Consider the following 26,472-nt stretch of genomic DNA (forward strand, 5'->3'; position numbering starts at 1 on the left):
TTTATATAAGAACTAGAGGGCGCTATTAATAAACATTAAAATTAAAAAAAAAAATAACAAACTTTTGTCCCTTGTAATTATACTTGGCAAGGATGTTTAAAAAAAAAAAAACTTTTATCTAGGACATTACGTGTATGTAATGTATGTAAGTTTAGTTGCAGTCTTTATAGAAGTGTGGACAGTTTATGTGAAAAATGTAGAAGTGTGTGTATGTGACATTTGATTTTGATGAATTTTAGTTTAAAAAACCCCAAGGATATTGTGGTAACTATGTTTTGGAAGGAAAGTTTATCCAGGACGAAAGCTGATTTACACACGAATTTGTGCAATGTTACTGCTAGATTACTGTTCCTTCCTGTAATTCAATGAAAAACTATAACTCATTGGAGTGTATTTGCATAATATTAGTTTTTGTATGCATGACGTTTAAAATTAAATTATTCAAAGTAAAATTTAAAAATTAAATATAATTGAAATTTTTGTTTTTCATTAGAAAGTTTCTCTATAATTGCACCAAGCAAAACTTTCAGAAGTAAGTGAAATTTTTCGATCCCTTCCACATTTTTGCTAAATTTTGGATTATATTTGTGCGTATACGCATTTTTCCATTTTATCACATGTCAACCCTTACTGTCGGGTGGTAACTCTAAAATATTTTATTTGTTTTTTCAATATTAAAATTAATACAACAAAATTTTGTCATGGAACTTGTTGAAGGAAGATCAATGAATGGAGGGATCTTGAACTATCAATTTTCTGAGGAAACACAGTGTGAATTATAAAAATAGAAAAACAAATCACAGACAAATTAATATTAAATACTTTTGTTTAATCTCACTCATGACATGACACCCATTAGATGGGTCTGAATGAGTAATGTTTTATGGCGATCAGCATTTTCGTTGGAGATAACGTCTGCATTTTTTTGTAGGTTAGCACGAAGATCTAATGTAACATCATGTCATTGCATAGTTTTCTGCGTTACAACGGCGTTACAATAATATACAAAGAGTATTTTTAAAGGGAGGGTACACGAAAAAATTAATAATCGAGGTGAACTGTATACATATTTATTAAGTGTAAGAAATGAGAGAATGATGAGAAAAAACGAGTAACGCTGCTTTACAAAAATATAAGGAGTATTAACAAAGGGAGCGACCATGCAGAGTAGGCAGTAGCAATCGAGCCTTTTGAGGCTTGTTTAAGTATGTAATTTTTGAGTGAATTGCCCGATTATATTAGTGTATGAAATAAATAAATGATGAGAAGGAAAAGAGTAACGCAGCGTAACAATAATACGAAAAGTTACTTATCGAGTCTTTTGTGGTTTGTTTAAAATATGTAATTTTTGTTCGAAATGTTTTAGTGTTTGAAATAAGCGAATGATCAGAAGCAAGAGAGTAACGATGCGTTACAATATTGAAAATAGTATTATCAAAGGGAGTGACCACGAATAGTTAATAATCGAATTTTTTGATTTTTGTTTACAATATGTAAGTTTTGGTCAAACAGTTTGATTGTTTTTGCGTGTGAACTACGAAAACGATTGAAAACAAAAAAGTAACGCTGCGTTACAATAAAAAAAGAGTTATTTTAAAGGGAGCTATCACAAAATATTAGTAATCAAATCTATTCGAACTATTCCATTGTTTCAGTGTATGAAATATGAGAATGATGGAGAGCAAAAGAGTAACGTTGCGTTACAATAGTAAAATGATCATTCTCAAAGGAAGCCGACCATGTAAAGATAGTTATCGAGTCTTTTGAGGTTAGTTTAAAATAGGCAAATTATGGGCGAACTGTTCGATAATTTTAGTGAATAAAATAAGCGAATAATGAGATGGGAACGGGTAACGCTGCGTTACAGTAATAAAAAGAGTATTCTCAAAATGATAGACCACGAAAGAAATTGAAAATGTGTTTAAAATATTTAATTTGAACTTTTCGATTGCTTTAGTGTATGAAATACAAGAACGATGGGAAGAAAAAGAGTAACGCTTCGTTATTTTTCTTTAGTAGACTGACTAGTGAAACCTCGGTTGGAAAACAGCAATTCCTGCTATTAAACTCTCAAAAAATATTTCCCTTAAGGGAGGAATCTGTACTTTAATGATTATATTTAAGTCTAAGCAATTTGTTACAAACTTTAATATTTATCAACTTCTTTTTGAATCCAATTCTCCTTTCTCTATCACCATCGAACACAAAACAATGAAAACAAATAAACCTAAAAATAAGACTTAAAATTTGCACGTGACAATGTGGTCGACGCCTTTTTCCTTTTTAAAAATGTCTAAAACAATCCAAAAAGAAAAAAAGAAAAAAAAAAGAACCATGTCCTGATCCTGAAACAAATAAAAGTTCCCAATTTGATAACCAATTCCGCAAAAACATAAAATAAGTTTTTAAAGTTTGAGTTTGAGCAGATAACCTTAAAAACGCATTTTGATGTTGTGTTCAATTTTTTTTTGTTTTTTTTGTTCACTTTCTGCATTCCTTGCAGAGCATCGACCGACTTTTTAGCTTCCCAACCTCACACACATACACACACACATTTTTCACTTTGAAGAAAAAAATAACACAATTTTCAAGCGGGGCACTACCAGCAGAACAGCATAACTTTCAGACAGTTAGATTAATGTCCATGGTTGGTGGAAGGAGCGAAAAGGGAGGTCCTGGTTGGAGTGGTGTTGGGTTAAGGAAAGGGACATCGCAGTTGGCTTTATACCCACTTTGGGTAGGGTACATGCGGATAGTAAAAAAAAAAAAATCTAAAAGGTTTCTCTTTCATAAAAGTTTTCTTGTTCCGTTCTTGTTCAAGGTTCGTGTCCTTGGAAAAAGTTATGTCGTCTACCACCGACTAACTACAACACTGTTGCTTATTTTTCGTCATAATTTTTTATTTTTTTTTATTATTTTCATAGATTTTTGTTATTTTTTTTTATAGTCAACAGGCACAAACACCAACACTAACAAAAAACGAAAAACAGGACAACGTCAACATAAATTGGCTTAGCCTCCTCGGGCATCGTCGGGCTGCGCTGTACGCTGGCTGCTGTGCAATCGATAAGATTCCAATTTCATTGCAAAACCTCGCCTCACACAGTCGGAATTGTGTGGTCAATCTATGTGGCTTTTGGTGGATGGTGTATTATATGTCTTCCTTGTCCTTGTTAACCAACATCGTTGGATGATTTTTTTTTTATTTTTACTATTTTTAAAAATTCACAGTGTGTTTGTATAAGCGTGTGGTTTTCTCTCTGTTCTTGTGCGGTTGCAATATAGTGGTTTGATGATGGTTGTTTGATTATGCATTTCATTGCGTACCCTAGTGCGGTGGTTGCTACTGGGAAAAGCCACGTTTTTATCAAAAAAAAAACAAAAAAAAATCTTCGACATTACTTCATTGTTATGATAGCGGCAGCGGGGAAACAAATTGGAAACATTTCAAAAATTTTTAAGGACTTTTTTTTCAATTTTTCCCTTTTTGTTTGTTATTTAGGTCATCCGACCTATTAACCATCGGTAATCGCTTGAGGGCTTGTTTCACTCAATTTATTGGTTCGGCCTGAATTCAGCGAAAATTTGGCGAAAAAGAAATTTTCGTTCGTATTGCGTTTATAATTCAGTGATAGTTCATGGGTGGTTCCGTGCTCAAAGAGCCGTCTAGCAGTGACCCGGCATTGGTTTAGCGAGAATTCAGCGAAAATTCAGTGAAAAAGAAATTTTGGATCGCAGCGCGTCTATGGTTTGGTCTATCAATTGTTCGGTGCTCAAAAAGAAGTGCAGCGATGTTTCGGCGTAAATTCAGCGAAAAATTGTCGAAAAAGGAAGTCCGCGAAAAGTCAGCGAAAAAGAAATTTTCGAACCTTGTGCGTCTATGATTTGGTGTATCGGTGGTTCGGTGCTCAAAAAGTCGTGCAGTGGTTCTTTGTCGTTGGTTAGGCGTGAATTCAGCGAAAATTCAGCGAAAAAGAAATTTTCCAATTTTAGAAAATAATTATATAAAACTCTATAACTGAATTCTCTCCCACACCAAGGACTAATAAAAAAAAAAAAACTTTTTCCATACATCCTTGTCACATATAACCCTGGATATCTATTAACACATGGCCGAATGAATGAAATATTTATAATTATCCTATAACTTTATTCCTGACCTAACACGTCGTACATAGAGATGATGAATTTCAACCAGTTTTCCACGCAGAGATAATAAAAAGTTTTCTCTTATCTTTTTTTTTTTTTTTTCTTGAAATTAAAATGAAAAATAGAAGCGTATAAACTGAAAACAACCAACCAACAACAAGAAAAAAACAAGAGAGCTCAAAGGATAACAAATTCCTGATGCTAACGCGTAATATAATGCCTCCGCACCAACTTAAGCTGCAGCTCAACTTAAAATAAAAAAAAACAAGGAGCCGTGTATTATTTTTTGCGCGCTATAAACATCATCTCATCAAGCATTAGTGTCGTTATCCTGTTGCGTAGAGGCGTGATAAATGATAAAAAAAAAAAAATATAGAAAAAAAAAAAGGATAATATGAACCGCGAGACATCAACAACCAACGTTTGTTTTTTTTTTTTTTTTTGCCCACATAACTTCACACTCATTCTATTCTACCTACACATGATCCTAGAGATCCTTGTATTTTTATTTACTCAAGCGTTACACTAAAAATGAAAAACAGCAGCAGCAGTCGATAGAGAGAATATAATCCGCTTAACTGTCTAGATTCAAATTAAAAAAAAAAAAAATAATGAAAATAATAAAAACTTTATCGTCAGACTCGATTAATGTCAGGACATAGGGAAGAGATTGGGTTATCCTTGGACGTAGTAGTAGCATATATACATAAATCAAATGAGAAATTAATGTTTTTTTTTTGTTTTGTATTTTAATCTGTAGACAGAGTCATGTCCTTTAGAGTGAAATGAGAAGCCCCATCAGAACACACATGTGTCCTTCCAAGACAGGACAGAAAAAAAAAATAATGAAAAATAGTTTTTACTTTTTGTTATCTTTGCTAAACAAAGAATAAACATTATTTATCCTTGAAGAAGGACCTAGTTTCTTCACGTATAATCATGATTATGTCTTAAAAAAATATATGCCATGCCTTTTAAAGGCTGTTTTATCAGAGAAGTTGGCGTCGCACTAATAAAACTAAAAAACAATAAACCAGAAAGGACAATAAGGATAAAGCAAAATTATGTTCGTCCTTCTTTGAGAATTTTAACGAAGAAAAAGTATGATGAAAAGCATTTTTACTTAAAGTCATTGTAAAAATGCAAGGATGAGACAATGAGTTCAAAGTTTTTATAGTTCAATTAAGGACATCGAAGGCAACGATTATGCCATAAGGATACACTTCACAGTGGCAATATTCCAATGATGTTTCTGTCAAATAATAAAATTAATGAATACAGTGCGTTTTTTTTTAAGTCACCAAATGTTATATGTTTCTAAGCAACATACTTGCATACTTTCATATTTTTTAGAAACATGTTGCCTTGCTAATGTTGTATATTTCACTTGAATGCATATTTCCTAATTAAAACAAATCACCCTACTTCTACAAACGTAACTACATGTTGCCCAAGTACATGCCTCATGTTGCTTAGTTACTAGTTCAATATCAATTTCCTTCATAATTCACAACAATGTGTTGACTTATTAAATTTTGTGTAGGTAGATATTCTATTGCAACATTGTACCTACTCAAATGTTTCCTAGATACATGATGCTAACAAAATATCATCTTATCAAAAGCTCCCAGCAGTATGTTTATGTTTACTGTTCCATAGCTACTTATAGTAACTAGATGTTACTTGATTACATGACGTGTTTTTTGATTTTAAGTAACATAATAAGTAGCTGCATGATATCTAGCAACTGCAACATGTTGCTCATATACTATTTTTTTCAACAATTCTTTAATGCCATTTAGCTTAATCCCTTCTAGCAACATATCAACCCTTCATTTTCAATTTGATCGATTTTCTAAACAGCATGTTATGGTAAGCAACATGAATCTTTAAGTGACATGTCACCAAAACTGCAGAAAAAAACAACAAAATTTTAGAATGCACATGATTTTTTTTTTTTTTTTGTATTTATTTCAAGAAATTAACTGACATTTAAATCAATCAACATCTGCTGGACAGTTAACCATTTGTTTAAAGTTACAAACATATGCCTGATCATCGAACCATTGACCTGCTGGGCAACTAGATTTAACAGCTTGGCTATTGCGGCATTGGTAGTAGACTCGGCAATGGATGAGACTACGGAAGCGTGTTCCGTTAGGTTTTCCATAACAATCCTTAACACTTAAATCAACTTGGCCGTCCTTAACTGTTGTTGTAGCTGGTGTTGGAGCAGGTGTTGTAGGAGCAGGTGTTGTAGGAGCAGGTGTTGTAGGAGCTGGTGTTGTAGGAGCTGGTGTTGTAGGAGCTGGTGTTGTAGGAGCTGGTGTTGTAGGAGCTGGTGTTGTAGGAGCTGGTGTTGGAGGTGCTGGTGTTGGAGGTGCTGGTGTCGCAGGGGTTGGTGACGGAGTTGATGTATCTGAACTGCACTTCACGTTTTCTTTGTAATCACAGACTTTTAGTTTTTCGTTAAATTGTAAATTACCGGGGCAGTCATGTAGTGTCACAACAGTCCAAGAACAAACGTAAAATTGTTCACAATTGTTTGGATTTCTCCACATCGCTCCATGTGGGCGCCCGTCACAAGAACCTGGAGCCGGTGTATGAGGTGCTGGTGTTGGAGGTGATGGTGTTGGAGGTGCTGGTGTTGGGGGTGCTGGTGTTGGTGGAGCTGGTGTTGGTGGAGCTGGTGTTGGAGGTGCTGGTGTTGGCGGAGCTGGTGTTGGAGGTGCTGGTGTTGGCGGAGCTGGTGTTGGAGGAGCTGGTGTTGGAGGTGCTGGTGTTGGCGGAGCTGGTGTTGGTGGAGCTGGTGTTGGTGGAGCTGGTGTTGGAGGTGCTGGTGTTGGAGGTGCTGGTGTTGGCGGAGCTGGTGTTGGAGGTGCTGGTGTTGGCGGAGCTGGTGTTGGAGGAGCTGGTGTCGCAGGGGTTGGTGACGGAGTTGATGTATCTGAACTGCACTTCACGTTTTCTTTGTAATCACAGACTTTTAGTTTTTCGTTAAATTGTAAATTACCGGGGCAGTCATGTAGTGTCACAACAGTCCAAGAACAAACGTAAAATTGTCCACAATTGTTTGGATTTCTCCACATCGCTCCATGTGGGCGCCCGTCACAAGAACCTGGAGCCGGTGTAGGAGGTGCTGGTGTTGAAGGTGATGGTGTTGGAGGTGCTGGTGTTGGAGGTGCTGGTGTTGGTGGAGCTGGCGTTGGAGGAGCTGGTGTTGGAGGTGCTGGTGTTGGTGGAGCTGGTGTTGGCGGAGCTGGTGTTGGAGGGGCTGGCGTCGGAGGTGCTGGTGTTGGAGGTGCCGGTGTCGCAGGAGTTGGTGATGGAGTTGGAGTATCTGAATTGCAGTTTACATTTTCTTTGTAATCGCAGGTTTTTATTTGTTCATTAAAATGTAAATTAGGAGGGCAATTGTGCAATGTCAAAACACCCCAGGAGCAAACGTAAAACTGTCCACAATTATTGGGATTTCTCCACATGTCTCCATGTGGCCGGCCTAAACATGAACAAGGAGCTGTTGCTGGAGGTGCCGGTGTCGGTGGAGCTGGTGTTGGAGGAGCTGGTGTTGAAGGTGTTGGAGTCGGAGTTGCTGGTGTTGAAGGTGCTGGAGTTGGAGTAGCTGGTGTTGAAGGACAGTCCTGGCATTTTTGACAAGGAGGACACTTTCCAACAATACACGCTCTAATTGTTTCATCGAACTTTTCGTAATGATCACAATAAGATTGATATGCTTTATTGTCAAAGCAAACGAAATATCCATGACAATCTAGTGGATCCTGAATTTTCCATCCGTTTTGTTTGCCAATACAAACAGAATCATCCAATGCATTGGTATTGTTGATTTGTGTTAAAACAACAGCCAACACCAATATAATTCCGCAAGGAATTTTCTGACAATTTTTTTTCGACACCATGTCGAAGTTGCAAATAGTAAGACTAAATTTATTTCCCTCAATCACTCAGCTTTATATGCACCCATTTACCTACTACTTGAGACTAAAAAGTGTTAAAAGTGCACCACTTCAGTTCTATAAATTGATGATAAGTTATTTTAAAAATACTTCAAGTTCATTTCCGGGAACACTTTATAAAGTCCAGTATGATTGCAATTAAATATCAATTTGATAAATCTTAATTAAGTACCACTTAATTAAGCAATCTTTTTAAATTTATAAAAATATAAAGAAAAAAAAATTGATAGTGGAAAAGGTAGCACGTGCTAATGAACAAAAAACGGTGATTTTTCTTAAAGCCTTTAAATCATTCATACAGTAGGTTACCCAGTTTCTTAAACATATTTTGTGGTCTAAGACAAATTGCTTATTAAAAATTAAACCAGACTTACAAACCACAACTCTTCAAAAAAAGTTTATATCAAACTCTTATATACTCCAATCAATCGTCAGGCACTCGACATCGAGCCTTAAATTAAGGCCAAAGTAAAGTCTGCCTTCCGTTCTTAAAAGAAAAGTTTGTTTTTTCCTGACACTTGCTCTCAGACCCAACCAACAACAGGAAGTTGGTTATGGTTCCGTGTGTGGTTGTTTAATTTAAATTACAAAACGAGTATCGTAAAAACATGACACGCCACACAAGCATATACACAGCAACACCACACATGCAACAAAATAAATATTCTTATGTTTTTTAAGACGTGAAATTAATTATTACTTACACTGAGCACGCTTATATGTGGCATGAAAATGTGCAACAAAGTTTGAAAATGTTTTTTTTTTACGCCTTTTTATCCCATTCCTTTTGAAAAATGGGGGGAAAGAAAAGAACCCCCAACTAAAAGAGGAACTTTATTAAAAAAAAAAAGAAGTTGATATTGATGTCTTACATACCACCCACAACAAAAAAGGATAACGCTGAAAGTGAAAGTGAGAGCGGGCGTAAAAGCTTAGATACTTAATTAATTTTTTTTTTTGTAGAATTTTATAATGTTTCTATGGGTCGAGAGTGCGGTTTTTGAGGAAAATGAAGGCATTTTCCTGTTTTAAAGTTATAATGGATTTATGGTTATCTAAGAGTGATAAAGAGAGAAAAAGAGAGATAAAAAGTTTTTGAGAACGCCACAATTTTCCCTCCACCGCCACCGACCGACACCGTTCCGTTCATATACAAGACCACCGACAGTTCAGTCTCCTTTTATTGCTCTTATCAAGAGTTTGCCTGGTTTTTACATGCTTTTCTGAGAGATATTTATTTCCCTGAGTAAAAATGGAATTCCGCACAACTTTTTGACCGCCGCACCACCGCTGCACCACGTTTGCACCATTTCTTTTTGAAAAAAAGAAGAAAATGAAAAAATAAAAAACAAAATTCGCTGCACCGCCGCCGCACAACGACTCCACTACGTCCACACCATTTCATTTTGTATAAAAAAAATCGGTGCACCATCACCGCACCACGACTGCACCACGTTCGCACCATTTAATTTTGAATTAAAAATTCGGTGCACCACCACCGCCACCACACCACGCCTGCACCTTGATCAAAAATTCTATTCTCGTTTAATATTTAAGTCGCCTTTAAAGTTATTTTGACTCAAGCAACAAATTGCCAGTTCGTAATAACATGACTTGGTGGTCGACTGGTTAAAGTGTTGAACTTCTAATTGAAAGTGCTCTGAATATACGGGTTCGAATTTCCTTCTCATCGGTAGTTTTTTTTATGTTTCAAGAATCCAAAACTATGTAGGTATCATGGTGCAGCAATTTTTTCATACAAAATGAAATGGTGCACGGTGGTGCACCGAAATTTTCAGCCAAACGGCAGCTGTGGTGAGATTTTTGGAAGATCCTAGCCTGCTTTTTCCACTCCTCCTAAGACAGGGGGTCTGTTTTTCTGTTATTTCGAGAGGCCAAATTTGTTTGTAGAGGTCCTCTGGAAACCAAGTGCTTAATTTTTCTTAATCTTTCTGAAGATATAATAGGTTCTGTTTTTCTCTGCTTAACCGAGAGACCTTGAACTGTTTTTTTGCCCCTTACGATCTGAAGGCTGTGTACCAGTTATTTCTGCTCCTCCGCGAGACCTTGCAACTGTCTTATCTCTGGTGTTATGAAGACTGTAGATCTGTTCATTTGAGAGACCGATGGGTAAAAAAGCCCTGGTCATTTGGAGATAAGAGTCAAAGTATTCTATAATTTTTCTGGAGACTGTAGGCCTGGAGACTATTTCCTCTAAAGATTGTGGGCCTTTTTTTCCTGCTTTTCCAAAAGATTGGGCCAACTTAACTTGCTTCTTAGAAACTGTGTGCCATGGACCATGAAAAGTTTTCGACTGGACCATGAAAAGCTTACCCTTCTTCATTAGAGATCGTGAGACTGTTTTTCCTACTTTTGTTAAGTCCGGCTAAAGTGTCTTAGTTTTGACGTAAGGTTTTCAAAAAACAAAAAAAAAAAAAACCAATTTGAAAATCCAAGGCCTAGTAACCTACACTCTCAATAAATATTCTGGAAGAACAGGAAAGACCTACAATATTCTGCAAAATCTGACATACCTCTTTCTGACGCAACATAACAGGTCCGCTTATGTTTAACATGGGGACACAGAACCCCTCAAGGTTTAGTAGCATGCTTAAATTTTTACCGACCAATAGTAAACAAATATTTAAATAAAAAGCACATTTTTTTTAAAGAATGCACATGAAAGTTTATTTTGCTATTAAATTTGAATATAAAATATACATAAGCCTGATTCGAAAATCAGATATTAAAAAAAAAAATACATTATTTAATCTGTTCTTGCCCCACAGTTTACCAATCCGCTAAAGTTACAAACATAAGCAACATCATCGAACCACTGACCACTTGGACATGAAGATTTGACTGCTTGACCATTGCGACAAGTGTAATAGACTCTGCAGTGTGATACACTACGGAATAGTGATCCGTTGGCTTTTCCATAACAATCTTTAATATTTGGATCAACTTGACCATCCTTAACTGTTACATTTGATGGTGTTGGAGCAGGTGTTGGCGCTGGTGTTGGCGCTGGTGTTGGCGCAACTGTTAGCGAAGGTGTTGGCGCTGGCGTAACATTCGACCATGAAGGAGTAATTGCCATACTTCCAGAACAATCCACTAAACCTGTATTCATGCAAGAACTAGTTCTCAAGTCGAATTGTTTTCCCACTGGACACTCATAAGCTCTCAAAACACCCTTTTCCCAAATGAAAACTCTAGCGCAATTTGCTGGATCTCTAAACAATGCATAACCAGTTAATGCATCACAGGGATTAAATGGATTATCTGGAGTTGGTGTCGAAGTTACTCCAGGTGTTGGAGCTGGTGTTGGCACATTACCACTCCTACAATCCACTAAACTTGCCGTACGACACGCATTTATTGTCAAATCGTAATATTTACCAGTTGGACAGTCATATGTTGATGTTTTTCCTCGAACACAAATTGTCACTCTGCCGCAATTATATGGATCTCGATAAATTGAATATGTTGTATCACCTGAGCACGTTTGAGATGGAGGATTTGCTGTCGGAGGAGCTGGAGTTGCTATAGCATTACAATCAACTGTACTTGATGCCATGCAAGCTCCAATATTCAAATCGAAATACTTTCCAGCTGGACACAAATAGGTTATGGGGACTTTTTTGTTGCAAATAATAACTTTAGCGCAATTAGTTGGATCTCGGAATAGAACATAGCCAACTTCACTTTCGCATAGGTTACTACATGTTGTGCAAGGTGTTGGAGTCGATGGTGTTGGAGCAGGTGTTGAAGGATTTGTATCACATTGAACTCGGTCACTGGGTACGCAACCCATTAGATTTGAGTCGAAATAGTATCCAGATCGGCATGTAGCAGGAAGTTTCATTCCTCCCGTGCAAATGTAGTATTTGGAACAATCGGTAGGATCTTTGAAGGCGTAACGTTCAGTTTTGCCATCGCATTCACTGTTTGAATTACAATTAACGTTAGAGCTCAGATCACAAGAGCCTTTAAGTGGGTTGAATAGTAAGCCTGTTCCGCATGCGTACTGTCTGATAACACCTCCGGAACAAACATAGTACAGGGCGCAGTTGTAAGAGTCCTTCCATATATCACCATTAGGACGGCCGAAACAGGAACTGGGAGCTGGAGTTGCAGGTGATGGTGTCGAAGGTGTTGTGCCACCACAGTTTACATTAGAGCTGTAATCGCATGTGTTTTTGGCTGGATTGAACAACAAACCTGTTCCACACTTTTGCAGGGAAATAATACCCCCAGAACAAATATAGTACTGAGCGCAGTTAGTAGTGTCCTGCCAAACATCTCCATTAGGGCGCCCATAACAAGAACTAGGAGCTGGTGTCGAGGGTGCAGGTGTTGTGCCACCACAGTTTACATTAGAGCTGTAATCACAAGTGTTTTTGGCTGGATTAAATAGCAGTCCTGTTCCACACTTTTGCAGGGAAATAATGCCCCCAGAGCAAATATAGTATTGAGCGCAGTTAGTAATATCCTGCCAAACATCTCCATTTGGACGGCCGTAGCAGGAATTGGGAGCTGGTGTTGAAGGTGCGGGTGTTGTGCCACCACAGTTGACGTTAGAGCTGTAATCACATGTGTTTTTGGCTGGATTAAACAGCAAACCTGAAACACACTTTTGCAGGGAAATAATTCCACCAGAACAAAGATAGTACTGAGCGCAGTTAGTAGTGTCCTGCCATACATCTCCATTTGGACGGCCATAACAAGAACTAGGAGCTGGTGTCGATGGTGCAGGTGTTGTGCCACCACAGTTGACGTTAGAGCTATAATCGCAAGTGTTTTTAGCTGGATTGAATAGCAATCCCGTTCCACACTTTTGCAGGGTAATAACACCACCGATACAAACATAATACTGAGCACAGTTATTAATGTCCTGCCATACATCTCCATTTGGACGGCCGTAACAGGAATTGGGAGCTGGTGTTGTAGGAGCTGGTGTCGCAGGTGCTGGTGTCGAAGGTGCAGGTGTTGTGCCACCACAGTTGACGTTAGAGCTATAATCGCAAGTGTTTTTAGCTGGATTGAATAGCAATCCCGTTCCACACTTTTGCAGGGTAATAACACCACCGATACAAACATAATACTGAGCACAGTTATTAATGTCCTGCCATACATCTCCATTTGGACGGCCGTAACAGGAATTGGGAGCTGGTGTTGTAGGAGCTGGTGTCGCAGGTGCTGGTGTCGAAGGTGCAGGTGTTGTGCCACCACAGTTAACATTAGAACTATAATCGCAAGTGTTTCTGACTGGATTAAATAGCAATCCTGTTGCACACTTTTGCAGGGAAATAACTCCACCAGAACAAATATAGTACTGAGCACAGTTATAAATGTCCTGCCATATATCTCCATTTGGACGGCCGTAACAAGTAATAGGTGCTGGTGTTGTGCCACCACAGTTAACATTAGAACTGTAATCACAAGTTTTTTTGGTTGGATTATATAACAGCCCATTTACACACTTTTGCAGGGAAACAATACCCCCAGAACAAACATAATATTGAGCACAGTTAGTAGTGTCTTCCCATATATCGCCACTTGGACGGCCATAACACGAACTGGGAGCAGGTGTTGGTGATGGTGTTGTAGTTCCACAGTTGACATTAGAACTGTAATCACAGGTTTTCTTTGCTGGATTAAATAGCAGTCCTGCTACACACTTTTGCAGGGAAATAACACCCGCAGAACAAATATAGTACTGTGAGCAGTCATTAGGATACTGCCATCTATCGCCATTTGGAAGGCCGTAACAGTCACCAGGAGCTGGTGTCGAAGGTGTTGTGCCACCACAGTTGACATTAGAGCTATAATCGCAAGATTTCTTTGATGGGTTAAATAGCAATCCTGTTCCACATTTTTCCAGCGTGATAGAGCCCGCAGAACAAAGATAGTACTGAGCGCAGTTAGTAGTGTCTTGCCATACGTCTCCATTTGGACGGCCATAGCAAGCTGGAGCTGGAGTTGGTAGATCTTTATTACTGCAATCAACGTTTTCCTTATAATCACAAGCTTTTATGGCTTCGTTGAATTGTAAATTAGAGGGGCAATCGTGATGGGTGATATAACCCCAGGAACAAACGTAATACTTCTCGCAGCTATCAGCATCTCTCCACATATCGCCATGTGGCCGACCTATACACGAGCTTGGTGTTGGCGAAGGTGTTGCTGGAGATGGTGTTGCTGGAGATGGTGTTGCTGGAGATGGTGTTGCTGGACCCGGTGTTGCTGGACCCGGTGTTGCTGGCGATGGTGTTGGTGTTGGTGGAGTTGCTGTACCACAACCGACATTTGCACTAGTGTCACATTTATTTGTTAGCGTGTTGAATTGCAAACCAGAGCTACATTGTTGTGTTGTAATGACACCCCACGAGCAAATATAATACGTTCCACAATCATACGGGTCCCTCCACATTTGTCCATTAACCCAGCCATAACACGAACCAGTCGGAGGTGCTGGTGTTGAAGGGCAATCAGTACATTTCTGACAAGGAGGACACTTTCCAACAATACACGTTCTTGTCGTTTCATCGAACTTTTCATAATGATCACAATAAGTCTGATATGCTTTACCCTGAAGGCAAACAAAATATCCATGACAATCTAGTGGATCCTGGATTTTCCATCCATTATCCTTGCCCGCACAAACAGAATCATCTATTCCATAGGTATTGGTGATTTGTGTTGCAACAAGGGACAACACCAAAATACTTCCAAATGACAGCTTCACTGATATAATACTACTAACAAAATTACGATGATTTATTGTTTTTGACATCTTGATTGAGGTCTCAAACAATAAGACTGAATTATTTTTCGCTAAAGTTTAGCTTTTTATATGCTCAATTTTTGTTGGCTACTTGAGGTCAAGTGTTTTAATTGATGTGATAAGAAGTTTTTCAAAGACATTTTTGAAGTACATTTCCGGACCAATAGACTATATTTAACAAATAATGATTGCATTTTAATTGCAATTTGATGCGTTTCACAATTGAAGTACCCACTTTGATCGGCAGTAGGTACTTGATAATTGATTTGTAAGTTATTAAAAGCTTTTTGTGATACCTTTAGAAGAGGGTCAGTTCTGGCCTCAGATCACGTGTCTTGGAAGGTGAAATATAAAATGTTCTTATACACAAAAAAACACCCTGTATGAAGCACGTAATCAATAAATTAATTTGTAAGTTGTTTAAAGTTTTTTGTGATACCTTCTCTTTGGCAATTTCAAGAAGGGTCAGTTCTGTAGGTGAAATATAAAATTTTCTTGTACACAAAAAAATACCCTGTATTGACTGAAATGAAGCAAGTACTCGTAAATTAATTTGTAAGTTGTTTAAAGTTTTTTGTGATACCTTCTCTTTATCACTTTCTAGGAAGGTCAGTTCTACAAGTGAAATATAAAATTTTCGTTTACACAAAAAAACACCCTGTATTGACTGAAATGAAGCAAGTACTCGAAAATTAATTTGTAAGTTATTTAAAGATTTTTTTGATACCTTCTTTTTGGCACTATCTAGAAAGGTCAGTTCTGAAAGTGAAATACAAAATTTTCTTGTACCCAAAAAAAAACACCCTGTTTTGAATGAAATGAATTAACATTTTTTTTCACTAGAAACCTAACAAAAAACTTTCACCAATACTTTCATCTCTTGTAATTTTGAAATTGATTGATGTTTTCTTATCACCACAAAAATAGTTGTAACTCATATCAACAACATAAATGTTACCCCGACAAAACAAAAATAAAACACAAAAAACCACTAAATTTTTTAGTCTATTTGCGCAGCTATCTTTTGGATTGTTTATCAAACTTTATATATAGAGCCTTTCAAAGTTGCGTCGCAGATCTAAATTGGCATTTTACAATGAGAGTCTTGATTGGAATTATTATATTGTGCTTTTGTGCTTATGTCAATTGTGATATATTTCCAGAGTGTGATGGCATACCAAGTCGAAGTTATGTAGCAAGTAGTCGAAAAAATGGTTGTCGGTCGTTTATATTTTGTAATGGTGAAAAATCCTTTGAAGACTCATGTCCTTTGAAATTGGCATTTAATCCTGTGGAAGAAACTTGTGATTTAAAGGAAAATGTTGAGTGTGATGATGATGAAGATGATTATGATATTGATGACGTTGTTAAAATGGTTGGTTAAATAGTTTTTTTGTAATAAAATACATGATTTGACATTTATTTTTTTTGTTAATTTTGTTAATAGAGCAGTATTTCACCAACAAGAAAATCATCAATTTCTTCCAAAAAACCAATTACAGGTAAGATTTAAAAACGTTGGTGAATTTATTTTAAATTCAACAATTATTTTTTTTAAAGCTACAACAAAACAACATCCAACACCACCTGGAAAACCCTTAAAAACAACGAAAAAAAATTCACCAACGAAATCAACAACATTGGGAAAAAGTTCTAAACGACCAGTTCCAACAAGAAAACCATTAGGATCGACTACAAAAAAGCCTAAAACTAATTCACCAACAAAACTTACATCATTGATACAATCAACAACGAAAAAATATTCACCAACACTATCACCAAATCGACCATCAAGTAAAAAACCATCACCTTCAACAACAGTTAGACCAAAAACATCATCAACATCGTCAGATGATTCACCAATTCGTTTGCCAACACCACCACAAGGTGGAGGAGGTCATTATGTTCCTGATCGTCCAAAAAAACCTATTTCACCAACAACTTTATCAGATGAATCATATGAAGAAGGTTAGTTTTTTAGAATTTTTACATGGGTTCGAAGTGTCTTTATTTTTTGAGTTTTTAGATTCAACATGGTTGCCAACTGAGGTGACATCAAAAACTAAAAAATTATCTTCTCGACCTTCACCAACAACAAAAACAACAACTACGATGACGACAACATCAACTGAAACAGAACTATTAGCAAGCTCAGAAGAAACAAATGATATCGACGATAGCATTCAAGAAATTCGAGAAGAATGTCGAAAAAAGTTCAATGGAAGTTTTGCCTATCCAGGCGAGTGTAAATTTTACTATCGTTGTATAAGTGGACATTTAAGTAAACAGGAATGCCCCAGGAGTTTTGGTTGGGATGCCAAGAGTAAAATGTGTACTTCGAAAGGATGTTCGAAAAAATAAATAAGAAAATATTCTTTTTTTTTTGAAAATAAAAATTCTCGAAAATAGTTCCGTTATACAAGAACATTGATTTAATTAAATACCTAAATGAATTTTAAGAAGAAATTTTAGAATAGGTGAAAGTTTTCTTCTTCTATAGGAAGTGTTTTAGATCCATTAAGACTCAAGATGGCATTCATTTGCTTCATATATACGGGTTTTTTTCTTCAAAAACTATAGAGTGACACTGGGAGACGGACAGAATCCCAAAATCCAAAATCCAGAAAGCCCAAAATCCAGAAAACCATACATTCCGAAAACCCAAAATTCCGAAAACCCAAAATCCCGAAAACCTGAAATCCTAAAAACCCAGAATCCCGAAAACCTTAAATCCTGAAAACCCAGATTCCCTAAAAACCAGAATCCAGAAAACCCAAACCGAAAATAAAACACAAAAAGTAAAAAACTTTTCAAAAATGTGTAGGTATCACTGAAATTTTAACTGAAACATAAAAAAAAACCCATTTAAATAACAAAAATTTACGCAAATTTTTCATTTTATTTTGGGTATTTCGGGATTCTGGGTTTTCAGGATTAAGGGTTTTCGAGATTTTGGGTTTTCGGGATTTAGGGTTTTCGAGATTTTGGGTTTTCGGGATTTTGGATTTTCGGGATTCTGGGTTTTGGGTTTTCGGGATTTTGGGTTTTCGGGATTTAGGGTTTTCTGGATTTTGGGTTTTCGGGATTGTGGGTTTTCGTAATTTCGGTTTTTGGGATTTCGACCCCAATCCAGTGACACTGCATGTTTGCAGGAAGTTTATTTTTTTGTGTTTCTGGTAGCTATCTACGGTCAAATGCGGCAACATCAAATTTTGGGGATTTCGTTTCCTATCAGTTTCTAAGTTTTTCGGTTCTATCTTTTGCCTCCTTAAGAGTTCTAAATAAAAATCAAACTCAATGCCCCCCTTCAAAAATAATAATCATTCCTAAAAATCTCTGCATCATCAAAGGTTACGCTTGAAATTCATTAAGTAGTTTAAGTAGTAAAATTTATCAAAATAAATACTACACCAAAATTTGAAAAGCTAATTGCTGATAAAATTCCAATACTCGCTGTGTGATTTATCAATCAACCACTTATCATTACTCAACCTTATCTCGAAGAGATACTTGAATGATAACATCATAAGATTTTTTTAAGTTAAATGGGAAGAAGTAATTAGATTGATGTGATTTCTATCATGGCTCACTTATTGACAAATAAAAATTTAAAGGTCTTTCCCATTTTTTTTTCCTCAAGCCTTTAGATAAGTGGACCTTGATTTAGATTTTTTTAAAGTGTAGAATTATTAATAGTTAAGTAGTAAGTTTTGTGATAATTTGTTGATAAGAAAAGTTTAACAAAACCTAAGTGCTAGTGAGGCGGCTTAGCATTAAAAATCAGCTCAATCGTGCACTTAGTGATAAAAGCATGAAATTTACATCATTGGCAGTACTCAATATAAGAGTTATTTTGAGATATTGGGCCATCTTGTATTCCATCTGGAAGAGTAGATACAAGAGTTTTTCTGTGTTGCACTTGTTTTATTGCATATCATAGTAGTATAAGTAATAAAACATTTGTATTAATATGATACATGATTTCGAGGTATTTTTGAACGCCCGATCGAATTAAATTAATACCCAGGTGATTCGACCGGGAAACCGACGAAGTTACGAATACCAGAGTTACGGGCGACAGAGTTACGAGCGTCAAAGTTACGCGAAACCGAAGTTACGAAAAACTAGAGTTACGAATTCTAAAGTTATGTTAAGCTATGACATGTGATTTTTGGGTTGGCAACAATTGCGAGGAACGATATGGAATTATGGAAATACAAACAAGAGATTAACATTTTTCTCATGTCAGAACTAAATGAGTAAAGCGAAAATGGGTGTTATTTAATCTAGTAAAACTTTGATTGGATAGGTATAGATATATACATATATGGTTTTGTTTTTGTGAGAAGATCGCAAAAACGTTGAAATAGAAAAAAAAACATAAGTATGCTTATGTAAGTTTGGGGGACATAATTGAAATTAACTTCTTATTTGTCCAACTAATATTGCACCTACCTATCGATATTCTCTTATTTATGTTTTCATAATATATCGTTCCTCGCAAATTGTTGCCAACCCAAAAATCACATGACGTAACTCTGTCGCGCGTAACTCTTTTATTCGTAACTCCGTTACCATTTCGATTCGACCATCATGTAAAAAGTTATTGGACTCTTTATGAATAGTCATTTACTTAAGGAGCAAGAATCAGAATATTAACAATTGCTCTTTGAAAAAAGTGGTAGGCTGATAAAATTTTGTAAGGACGTTTCATATACCATGGAAAAAAATAATAAAATATGTCCACCAAAATACTTTTACTTATGCACTTCACTAATTCAAAACTATAATTTGTATGAAAATTCAATGAAAAATAAAAGCAGGCTCTTTGAGTTTGTCATTAAAATTACATATTCCATGGTAAATATAATAAGTTTGTTTTTTATTTGTTGATCTTTATAGTATGTATAACATTTGTATGCAGTTCAAAAAAATTCATAAATTTCCCATGTGGTGCAATGGTACCATTTCAAAAGTGTTCTTTCCCGCTAAAAAAACTAAAAAAAAAAACACCCTTCAACCCGAAATATTTTGGTAGACATATTTTATTATTTTTTTCCATGGTATATGAAACGTCCTTAGATTTTATTTTTAAGTGTCATAATTAAAGAGGTGACACAGGAAATTAAACCAAATCAAAATAAAATAAACTTGAAAGGTTTACAGATAAAATTTTCCAGACATGGAGTCTTTTATTCGGTTTTAAATAGTTTTTTTTTTCAGGAAGATAAAGACAATAATTAATCATGAAATTTTTTCTATAAGAACTCAAGATAAACTTTAAAAGCATGTCTTTGGAGATTTTTCATCTGTGTTATTGATACACCCAAAAGCAGATTGCGCTTGACGATGAAAGTAAAAATTACGTTTTTTTTTTTTTTGCATAACTGGGTGTGGATTATATGAACAGAAAGTAATTGAAAATTTGTTTAAATTTTTCTATTTTAACTGGTAATGACAATGTACTGTCCAGCCTTTGCTACTAGTAAAAGAATAATTACTTAAATGCTTCGTTAGAAGGTTTCAAAAATATTTTCATCGTCAGTTTCGCTCTAGAAATTTTTTTTTTTTTTAATATTTAAGCCTAAGAAAAAAATCAAAAAACAAATAAATACTCAAGTGTTAAAAAATTTTTTCCATCACTCTTTATAATTTACAACTTAAATCCGTGTGATTTACATTCCCAAGAATTCCTACAAGCTTTTTTATACATTCAAAACATATACAAAAAGTATCATTTAAACAAAACGAATCCCAGTCTCAATCTCAAGAACATCATGGTCTAAAAGTTATCGCTTACTATTTATCATTTTGAAGACTTACAAAAAAAGGTTTAAAACCTACAATGTAGCCTGAAGACAACAAAAACTGTGCCTTCATTTGACAGACAAATGGAATACATAAAATAAATTTGTGTGTGTGAAAATAAGAGATGACTTTTCTGATTCCTTGATGGACTTGAAAATTGAGAAAATTATATCATTAATCACTTTGTGATAACGACAGAAACAGAAAGAACATCATAAATGAGAGAAAACACCTGAAGACGTGTGCATCCGGAGGATAATAATCAAAAGAAGCTATATGAAAGTTCTCAGCTGTTAGGTTTTTGCGTTTTCTTTTAAAAGATATTTCACACGGAAGCAATTTATTGATGTAGTTTGGAAGATAGACCTTCAAATAAGGAAAAAGTGTATCATCATTATGAGGGAGATACATTATCAGCAATTTTCGATGAATCATGTGTCCGTAACCTAAAGAAAAAACTAATGAGTCATGTTAAAGCAAACTTTCAATCGATTCTGTAAAATAAGTAAGCCCTTTTATGAATAACATGAGTTTAAGTTTATTTTTTAATTAAAAAAAAGAACTCAAGATTTAGTGAAAAGCTGAGGCAGAATCATGTTTTCTTTGCATATTCCTCTTTAAGAAAGATTTTTATCTATTATTAAAAAATATTTACAAAAAAGAAAAAAAACTTAGTTACTTTATGAAATTATTTTTATCTAATATGGCAAGCCTTTTTATTTAGAGGTAGTTGGCAACCATAATACAAATTTCAAGGTGTTGAGTTCAGCTTTTTGTAACTGAAGGCAATCATTTTGAATTAGTTTACGAACTCCTCGTTCAATAACTTTCGCAAACTAGAATTTCCATACAAAAATATTCGTTCTTTGTGATTCTCATGAATTCGAGTGACCAAAATAAATTTATATGACTTAAGCTAAAATATCAGAATTAATTTAAATGTTTTTTTTTGGCACTTAAATATCTATAACTTCACTTAACACTTAACACTTAAAACTTTATTTATTTAATATGTTAAATGCTTACATTAGAAATAAGCTTAAATACTAACAATCTAATCATTAAACTTAAACTCAATATATGAGTAATAATTGTCAATTAATCACATTAACACTTAACACTCAACACTCAACACTTAACACTTAACACATAACACTTAACACTTAACACTTAGCACTTAACACTTAACACTTAACACTTAACACTTAACACTTAACACTTAACACTTAACACTTAACACTTAACACTTAACACTTAACACTTAACACTTAACACTTAACACTTTACACTTAACACTTAACACTTAACACTTAACACTTAACACTTAACACTTAACACTTAACACTTAACACTTAACACATAACACTTAACACTTAGCACTTAACACTTAACACTTACCACTTAACACTAACCACTTAACACTTACCACTAACCACTTCACACTTAACACTACTTTCAGAAGGATGCAAGAAAAATATTAAAATTTTTAGAAAATCAAAAAAAAATGCCTCGTTCACTCAGGAATTACATTTCATACTAACAAAAAATAATATCAATCCTATTTTTACCTTCGACAACTAAAACCAACACCAATCTAAATTTATGTGAATGTGATTTTCTAGCTGTGACCTCCTCATATCCACTTTTGTCAATTTTTGGCAAAATTAATTCCTCTTAAGAAGTACTTGTAACATGGGACACTGAATCCACAAATTCCATTTATAAATATACCAACAACAACAAAAAAAATTGAAGTGGAATTAACAGGACACCCAACTTTAATAACTACTATACAATAATACCCTACTTCATTTCTGATGACAGAAACATTCATACAGACCAAACATTTTTGCAGATACATCGAAATGGTAAAATTCAGGAGAGGATATCCTGTGTAGCTTTCATCATAGCTATCAAAATAAAAATATATAAACTTGCTATTTGAATTGGATATAAATATGATTCTCTCTTGAATCCACCACCACCAATATCCTCGGAAGTCTGTTGTAGTCGAGAGAAGTGGCGGGCGGGTGTGAAATAGTATAGCAGCAAAACAAGAGTTTATGCAATTAATTCCATTTGCCATTTATCAAAACGGATTAAGTTGTAAATTTTGAACCAACAACAAGTGAATGGTTTATTTTTTTTATTATTTTTGCATTGGCACAAAATTTAGAGAGGAATATGGTCATTTCAAGGTTCAGTTTGAATATTATACACAAGGGAGAGAGAGACCATATCGGAGATTGGACTAAAGGAAAAAAAAAAAAGGATTGCATTTTCGACAAATAAATACATAACACCAATTGAGTGTGGTAATTTATAACTCTATTTGGTTTTATTTTGTGCAACATGGCACTGTGCTGTAGATAGAGCCATTAGGAGGTTGATGGATTATGTACAAGGTCCAATTGCGCAAAGAGGTCATGGGTTTTAACGCTTCAGGGTTTTTAATTGAATTAGAGTGTTGGGTGATGGATTTATATAAATGTTTAAGGATTCTTTTTTTCGTTTGTTTTTGGGGAATTTTTGGTAATAACTTATAATTGTTGTTTATTTTAGAGACTTTCAATTATAATTTTGACAGAAAAAAAAATAACAGATCTGCAATTTGCTCAGAGTAGAATTGTTATTTCAAATATTCTGAAGAAAAAAAAAAACTATTTTTATCTAATATGGCAATCATTTTAATTTTGTGATAGTTGGTAACCATAATAAAAATTTCTAAATGCTTAGAAAAGTCTGGTATAACTGAAGGCATATTCGTTTTGAATTCATTTAAGAATTCCTCGTTCACTTAGTTTCGTAAACTAGAATTTTCATAAAAAAAATATTCGTTCTTGTTGATTCTCATGAATTCGAATGCCCAAAATAAATTGATATGACTAAAATCAACAAATTAAAAGGCTTTTTAGGCACTTAAATAATAATTATATAACCCTGGTCTTTTAATGACTCATAATTTAAAAATGTAATCAAATCAACCAATATGAAGCAATTAGTTATTGCATTAATTTATATAATTGATTGTATTATAATTATGTTGGTTTAGTTTCGAATTAATTACCATCACTTATTTGTAGTCTAATTTTCTTCTAATTTATTTGATCAATTTAACTAAATTAATGGGGAATAATTATATATACTGTTCTATAATGTTTTAGAATTTAGAAAATAAATTTATCTATGTAAAATACCAATAATATATCTTGATTCATTCATATTAATACAATCAATCAAAACTTCTGTTGATGTTTAAAATAAATATTGATTTCTATCTTATTTATTTGTAAAATCGAAATTTTATAAAATGAGAGATAAATCTATAATGATTTCCTGAATAAATATAAATTCATTACAATAAATGTTGCAATTATAAACTAAATTTTATTTTGATAGGATTTATATAGGTATTAACAAATATTAAGTAAATAAAAATCTGAATAGCAATTATATAACAATAGTGAAATGGACTCGTCTTATAAGTTTTAACTTTTTTGGATTAATAGGTATATACAAAAATAACAAAGTTTTTTAACTGATGTTTTTTAACAAGAAGAATCTCAGAGCTTCTTGAAGAAGAACACAATGGACTAGTCTTTTAGATCAAGATCATAAGATTGACACTTTCTCACAATTTTTGCTCCACCATGCTTCAAATTGGTATAGTTTAACGGCTGTCATCACTGTTACTATGTTATTGTTGGTGTTTAATAAGGCCTACCCATTTAAGAGGCCTCCGGAAAAAAGTTCGAACTCAGATTCGAAGATTCGTATTCGACCATATCCATATAAAGATCTATGTACCTATATCCATGTCTCTGTCTAACATCCGCAGATCCGCAATGTTATTGAAAACAAAAATAACCTATCACTTGTCGCTTTCTACATTTTTCTATCGTCATACTTTTTTTTTTGTATCTTCTTACTTCCAACTTGTTTATGTTCCAACTTCCAACAAAAAAAAGGGGTATCTTCGAAAAAACAACCCTGGTGGTAAATCGATGAACTAAAATTAGTCGTTAACAGAAAGTAACGACTTTTTAATAAAAAAAATAGAGTTTTATTAACTGTGTTATTTTGCAATAATAAGTAGCTTTTTGATTAATTTTTTTTTGTTGGATCAGTTAAAAGAAGGTACCTATTTTGTCATTTGGGGAAAATTATATTGCTTTTTTCATACAACTACACATTTAATAAGGCATGAGAAAATGAGCAATTTTGATGTTTTTCATGAAATGATTATTCAAAAATAGGGCCAAAAATGAAAAATCCGCTCAGACCATGCTCTAATTTTATTCATTACCTTTAAATTGACATATATATCATATCTATTTTCCACTTCAGTTTCTCATAAACTATGCAAGAAAAAAGTTGTTTTCGGCTATTTTGCAAAAACTGTTACTGAAATATTAATATAAGGTATGAACAAAATTTAAAAAGTAAAAATGTGGCTAGACCATGTTTTAGATTAAATGTCAATCTTTCATTAGCAAATTAGTTTTTTGCAATAAGTGTTCTGTGGACCTCACAAACTGTGCAGAAAATTTCCGAATTTCTCGTTTTTCACGAAATTTTGTCCGGAGGCCTCTTGAGAATACAAAAATGCATTTACTCCAAAAAGTAAAAGTTTTTCATAACGGTCAAATTAAGTTCATACTGTCACGATTGTGATGATGACAATATGGCTGATTTAAGGTGAGTAAGTGTGGCAAATAGTACCCGCATGTGTAATATGGCCCACCACTATATTTAAAAAAAAAAAACCTTTATACAAAATTTTTTCTTGCAAATACCTATGTCCAAACTTATACTGTTTTAAGTGATGAGGTGTGTAATATAAACGCGGCAATTTTTTTTTTTTTAAATTTCATTGTAAAATGTGTTAATACTTAAACGAGTCAAAGAAAACCACAGTGTGATAGTTAAAATGGCCAATCACATATTTTAGTGCTTAGAAGGGCCATATTTGACATGTTTTTCCAATTGATCTTCTGACTTCTATTTTTTTGTATATTGAAAGATTAAAAACACCAGAACAAGGTAGACAATATTTAACTCATGGTGGGCCATATTTGCCTAAATTTTTCTAAAACTAAATTATGAAGTTCCATTAAATTTTTATTTTTTTTTTTTTATCTTTTATTTGTTGATAGGGTGTATATTTTGATAGTTTTAAAATTTCAAAATCTTTGGCCTTATTACCCGAAAGTAGTAAATTAAGGCCCGCTAACTGTTGTTCTTAAAAAATGTTTTATTTTTCTTTCATTTGCGGCAGAAGTTATCATGTTTTTTTTATATATTTTTATCAGCAATTCATCTCCAATTTCAATTTATCACTTTCGATGAATAGTTTATATCTCAAAACTAGCTTGCGCAAACTTTTTATCTATAATTTTGTTCTCATATTGTAATTTTTAAGTTTTATTTTATAAGCAACTTTTTTTTACTTAAACTGAAAATAATTTTTTTCGTATTGGTCATTCAGTTTCATGAGAATCAACAAGAACGAAGCTTTTTAATAGAAACTGTGGCAAACGAATGGAACGATGAATTTAAACTGATTTCTTCGTTCAGTAAAAGTATATTAACTGTGGGATAGTTAGAAGAAAGATATTTGACAGATGTTTAAAAGTATTTTTCCATATATTGCTGATGAGCAGATGAGAAAAAAAAATATATTTTATTTTTTTTTTTTTGTTTGTATTGTTTTTTTTTTTCTAAGTTTTTATAACTACTAAATTTTTTCTT

The 26,472-nt window shown here is 34.3% G+C and overlaps 2 protein-coding genes across 2 annotated transcripts; one reads left to right on the top strand and one right to left on the bottom strand.

Annotated features, from left to right (window-relative positions):
* Positions 1-6,100: 6,100 nt before the first annotated feature.
* LOC129919353 (uncharacterized) lies at positions 6,101-14,954 on the bottom strand. Its single transcript, XM_056000210.1, has 2 exons — positions 10,893-14,954; positions 6,101-8,110 (listed from the first exon to the last, which is right to left on the bottom strand). The coding sequence occupies exons 1-2, from the start codon at positions 14,920-14,922 to the stop codon at positions 6,147-6,149; spliced, it is 5,994 nt and encodes a 1,997-aa protein (XP_055856185.1). The 5' UTR covers positions 14,923-14,954; the 3' UTR covers positions 6,101-6,146.
* A 1,049-nt stretch (positions 14,955-16,003) lies between these two features.
* Positions 16,004-17,304, top strand: LOC129917714 (mucin-2-like). The gene is made up of 4 exons (XM_055997783.1): positions 16,004-16,288; positions 16,361-16,415; positions 16,474-16,881; positions 16,940-17,304. Exons 1-4 carry the CDS (start codon positions 16,010-16,012, stop codon positions 17,272-17,274), a joined length of 1,077 nt encoding a protein of 358 aa, XP_055853758.1. The 5' UTR covers positions 16,004-16,009; the 3' UTR covers positions 17,275-17,304.
* Positions 17,305-26,472: the final 9,168 nt, after the last annotated feature.

This window comes from Episyrphus balteatus, chromosome 4, assembly GCF_945859705.1.
Source record: "Episyrphus balteatus chromosome 4, idEpiBalt1.1, whole genome shotgun sequence".
Lineage (NCBI taxonomy): Eukaryota > Metazoa > Arthropoda > Insecta > Diptera > Syrphidae > Episyrphus > Episyrphus balteatus.

Excerpts from the sequence above, each read along its gene's own strand:
- LOC129919353 (XM_056000210.1), bottom strand. The coding sequence starts at position 14,922 with ATGTCAAAAACAATAAATCATCGTAATTTTGTTAGTAGTATTATATCA. Across the intron at positions 8,111-10,892 it reads CTGTGGGGCAAGAACAGATT|TGATTGAGGGAAATAAATTT; the intron begins AAATAATGTATT and ends TATAAAGCTGAG.
- LOC129917714 (XM_055997783.1), top strand. The coding sequence starts at position 16,010 with ATGAGAGTCTTGATTGGAATTATTATATTGTGCTTTTGTGCTTATGTC. Across the intron at positions 16,289-16,360 it reads TTGATGACGTTGTTAAAATG|AGCAGTATTTCACCAACAAG; the intron begins GTTGGTTAAATA and ends TTTTGTTAATAG. Across the intron at positions 16,416-16,473 it reads TTCCAAAAAACCAATTACAG|CTACAACAAAACAACATCCA; the intron begins GTAAGATTTAAA and ends TTTTTTTTAAAG.